Source organism: Limulus polyphemus, unplaced genomic scaffold, assembly GCF_000517525.1.
Source record: "Limulus polyphemus unplaced genomic scaffold, Limulus_polyphemus-2.1.2 Scaffold2464, whole genome shotgun sequence".
Taxonomy (NCBI): Eukaryota; Metazoa; Arthropoda; class Merostomata; order Xiphosura; family Limulidae; genus Limulus; species Limulus polyphemus.
In genome coordinates this window covers 85,453-90,619 of record NW_013668074.1, presented here as the reverse complement: position 1 = coordinate 90,619, position 5,167 = coordinate 85,453, and the positions used below count along the sequence as shown (strand labels likewise).

At 31.9% G+C, this 5,167-nt stretch overlaps 1 protein-coding gene across 1 annotated transcript in view; it reads left to right on the top strand.

Moving 5' to 3' along the window:
* LOC106467025 (zinc finger protein 271-like) overlaps positions 1 to 5,167 on the top strand; it is a 55,101-nt gene that overhangs the window by 41,296 nt on the left and 8,638 nt on the right. The window contains exons 8-9 of the mRNA XM_022395118.1: positions 1,235 to 1,418; positions 4,903 to 4,910. Of these exons, the coding sequence (XP_022250826.1) occupies positions 1,235 to 1,418; positions 4,903 to 4,910 (192 nt within the window). The remainder of the gene's footprint in view (positions 1 to 1,234; positions 1,419 to 4,902; positions 4,911 to 5,167) is intronic.

The window sequence follows — 5,167 nt, the reverse complement described above, 5'->3', positions numbered from 1 at the left end:
TCCATATTAAGTCTCACGGAAAACAAGCTATTCTTTATCCTTTGGTGACCTGTTGTATTAGGTCATCAAGAAATTAATGTTGTGTTTTGGAACACTTTCATTAACCATCCCCCAAAAAATTGACATCACGTATAATAGTTAAACGAACTGCCAAATGTCATGTTAGTGTAGCCTATATAATGTGTAAAGTTTGATATACACTAATCTCTTATAGTAATGGCACACGACGAGACACACGTTTGGTATGTAATGATGTTTGAATACAAGAAAGGAAATCTGTAACCACAAAGAATATAAAATTAAGTTTATGGAAATGTATTGAATGTTTGTAAGTGTCAACCAAGGTTCAGCAAATGTTTCGATGATCATCATTTCCAACATGTGAACGTTGCTTCGTCTCTTCTGCCGCATAATGCTCGTGAACCATTTTTGGATGAAAAATGGATTCTCTATTCGCATATTAAATGCCAAAAACAATGGCTCAGACCTACACAAAAACCACTTCCAACCCCGAAACCTGGACTATATCTGCAGAAAGGGGTGCTTTGCATTTGGTGAGATGCCAAATGAGTAATTCATTTTGAACTCCTCCATCCACAGTGAACTGTCAATTGCAGAGATCTATAGTCAGCAACTGGAACATTTAAATCAAGCCCTTCATCAGAAACATCCTTCACTCGTCAATCGGAAAGGTGTTCTTCTTCTCCACAACAATGCACATCCACATGTGGCACGTTTGGTGCAACACAAGATTATGGAGTTAGGTTGGGAAGTTCTTCCCCACCCACCATATTCTCCAGATATGGCACCATCAGATTACCATCTTTTTTGCTTGCTGAAACACCATCTTAATGAGAAAATGTATGCAAATGTGGAAAGTGTTAAAGAGGACATTGACATGTTTTTTGCTTCAAAGCCAAGTGATTTCTTTAATCAGGGCATTAACAACCTGATTTTAAGATTATAAAGCATCATCGATAAGAATGGAGTCTATTTCATTTAATAAATGTTTGTTTTGATATATAAGTTGTTTGGGTTTTTTTTTTTCATCTAAAAAAAGCAACATTAATTTCTTGACGACCTAACATTTATGAAAATAAAGGTTTTTGTTGGTAGGCAGTACAAAAGGTTTGTTCAAAGAACTGCACAAGTCAAACTTGCCAGCTGAGAAGATTTATGTTTTTGGCTGCTTTAGTTTGCTATTGACCCATTAAAAGTGATCTTTATATTTCAGAACACTTTTGTCAAGGAACAAATTAACCCAACTGGTGATTTTCAAGAAGTTGAGGATATTTTTAGGTTCAGTAAGAATGATGATGATCTAGATAATTCAAAAATTGAAATTTTGAGTATTAAAAAAGAAAATGAATTTCAAGAAGAGATGCATCAACTTGACTCTGAGTTAGAAGGTAGATTTGGTAAGTGCTGATATTTCCCTGAAACTATATTCAAGAATACTGATTGAAAAAAAAAATTTTTTTTGTTTAGTTTTTGTACTGAATTAACTCTTTGTATTTAAAATTTAGGAAATACCATCTGCATGATACAGAATTAATTATAAGGTAGAATGATATGTGGGCTAGAGTAACCACATCTGCTGAATTTTTTTTCTTAATTTCTTTATCATGGGAAACATGTTTATTTAACTACATGTTAAAACTTATAGTAAAAATTCCGTGACACATACAATAACACAATGGTATGCTAATATTGTAATTTTTAGTGTTCCTACTACTTCTAATTGATTTATATCTTCTTGGGAGTGAAAGTGCAAAGGTTTCTAGCATAATAAGTGTGTTTCATTCCAGAATGTTGTAGTTTGTTGTCTATGGATATGTTGCTGTACAACTTTTGATTTAATTTTTTACTTATTTTATTAACTTACTTGCCAAGAGACTAGTAAAAAGTGTTTTCTTCTACTTGATTGCTACCAAGAAGAAAGAAGTTGTAAATACAAACCATATTTATTATGCACACAAGTAAAAAAAGCACTGATGCTTATACACATATAAATATTTAAATTTACATATTTCCAGTGAACATTCCTTTAATAGAAATTTGTTTTGCAAGGATGAGAATTAAAAAAAAATAATTTTTTGTTTTGTTAGTGTATAGACACAGCACATGCACACAAACAAGTATAAATCCATGTTTAATATAGATTAGAAAGCCTAATACATAATAATTTCTATTATTTGGATATTAAAATAGGCTTTACATGTTTTGGTGCTCTTACAGTGCCTATAAAAACAAAAACTGGAAAAAGTTTTCATCCAGATGTGTCAGTTTATTCTTTGTTATCATTTATCCATATTTTAGCAACGTTAACTCATGCTCATCTTCTGCCAAATCAATGCTAGCAATGATCAAGCATAAGGAGAAATAGTCCAGTACTACTTGCAGATATTCATCGCCAAAATTATCTACAAAAATCATCTAACACAATGTTCCTCATCACAAAATTATGTGTTGGGGCATGGCCTAGTGTTTAGGGTACTCGACTCACAATCTGTGAGTCACAGGATTGAAACCTGTCCTAGAACATGCTTGTCCTTTTAGCTGTATTGGCATTAAAATCAGACTGCCAGTCCCACTCTCTGTTGGTAAAGAGTATCCCAAGAGTTGGAAGTGGGTGATGTTGACTAACTGCCTTCCTTCTAGTTTATCAATTTGAAATCAGGGATGGCTAGCACTGATATTGCTTGGGTAGCTTTGTGCAAAAACTTCAACAAAAAAACAAATACAAAACCCAGACCATCACATAATTAATATGTATGTGTAGTTTACTGTTACAGTATGTCATATAATAATCATACTTTAACAGGATATTCATATGCATATCAGTAACATTGCTTAACTAAGTTTGAACAGATTTGTGGGATACATACCTACAATAGTTGTTAATGAAGTGCAGTAAATACCAACTTCATTGTTTAAATGTTACCACATTATTTTATTTGATTTGGCTGGCTGTAACTTGAAGTTGGAGATTCATTATGCTTATAAGGTGTCATCTTCAAATCTTTCAAATAACTGACCCATAATCTCAAGAAAAGTGGAAAGTAAGGTGTTTTTCTTCAGATCATAACCTTGCATAATCTCTGAAAAACTTTTGGGAAGATACAATTCCCATATTATGATCTATAATCTCAAGAAAAGTGGTAAGTAAGGTGTTTTTCTTCAGATAACAACCTTGCATAATCCCTGAAAAACTTTTGGGAAGATACAATTCCCATATTTTACAGGGCAACTTGAATTTATTATTAATTGAAATTGTTCAGCACTTGCTCACTGTCTTTTGAAATCATTATACTTACCTGATATACAAATTCCCTAATGCTAATTTAGCCTCAGTGATCACCATGCTTTTGGAGAGAGAGACAATTGTGTGAGTAGATAAGGCACATTACATAGAAGATACAGCAGCAAAATTAACTGCTTAGCAAGTTTCTGGTTAGTATTGCAGTTTTTCTAGAAACAAATTACAAGTACAAACCTCCAAAGGAACATTCACATATTCTTACTGTTGAGTATCAGTATGCCTGTGATACATGTGTTTTTGTCATTTACACTACATGATTGTCAATGCAGAATGTTACTATAATTGTGATTAACAATATCTTTTCACTTGCAAATGACTTACTGGTGATTTACAATCCCCATTCGAGCTGGATGGCACATTCGGCTAAGTATCAGGAAATGGGGCTAGCAAGACTGTGAATTTAACTTGTTGTACTGATTACCCAAACACTTAACATGTGGGCCATCCAGTCTGTACAGTGCAGTTTTAACAGCAGCGTTACATCCACCAAAATCCACTAATCTGTCTGTTTCTTTAGACTGATATTCAGTAATGTTCCCTGTATAAAACAAGCATTTGACAAATAACTGAATGTAGCATAATAAGTGTGGCAATATTACACTTCTACAATTCTTCACTGCATTGATATAATATGATGTTTGGTTCCAATTGAATGCATTGGTTTACAATGCCTAAATCTTGTGATTTATGATGTAGATGCATTATTGTTTAGGGATAATAAAAAATCCATTTCTCTTAGCAAACAGTACAGTTATTATTTCATTTAAGTAGACCAGAAGGTATATTGCATGGTATCTGTAAAAGTCTAAAAGTCCAGAAGGAAAAGCAACTTTTTTTGGTATTTTGGATGTTTTGTATATGTATTAGTTTTTCTGGATTTTAGTCCTATGTACTCTAGCAAAAATGTTCCAGTCATTATATTCCACAAATATTTGGTTGTGCTCATTACTTAAACAAGGTGACATAGTAGAGAATAAGGTACTAAATTAATTCTGTTTTATCAAGTTCATAGACCTAGCTTAGATTTATTACATTTGAACAACTACAATTAAAATTCTTGTGTACAATAAACATTCATGTAAATTTAATCAAATATTATAACATTATAAATTTTGAATACATGTATATATAGTTACATACATACATATAGAATATCTTCGTCTATTTTTATAATAATTAGTGAATGTCATTATGATCCATGAACAATGGATCAGTGTTTAAATTGTTTTTTCATGAGATCATGCTTCTGTGTTTTGAATAAATAAGCTTTAAAATTCTCAGTTTTTCTTTCATTATACAATTGTGGATGTATTTTAAAGAACATATAGTATTGTGACATGTATCATATCATCCCTTTGTTGCTGATCCACAGGCCTAGTCAATATAAATACAAGATGTCTGGATGTGAGAAGTAGATCAATGAGTTGACAGAATTCATAAGTGAACAAGAGAAACTTTATCTGTATAAAATTTGGGGAAGTTATAAAGTTGAAGATGAAATGGTCATGGACTGTTGTAATCTTTTTCACCTAGTACTACTTGATAGGATATTTTTTAATCAGTCTTTATTTTATTTTTAGGTTTGTTGGTAGGATTTTTTTTACTACAGGTTTGGTATTTTGTTTGGATAAACTTCTGAATTTTGCTTTCATTCTTAGATTTATTCATAACAAGCGGAAATATCCATCAGCTGATGGGGAATGTTTAAATTTAATTGAAACAATGTAAGTTTAATAGCTTGAACATAAACTTTACCTCAAAATTTTAAGATTGTAATAAAGCTTCTTCATAAACAACATTTTCGATTTGCTTTCCATCTACCAACAAATAAAGGTTTGAGGTGAT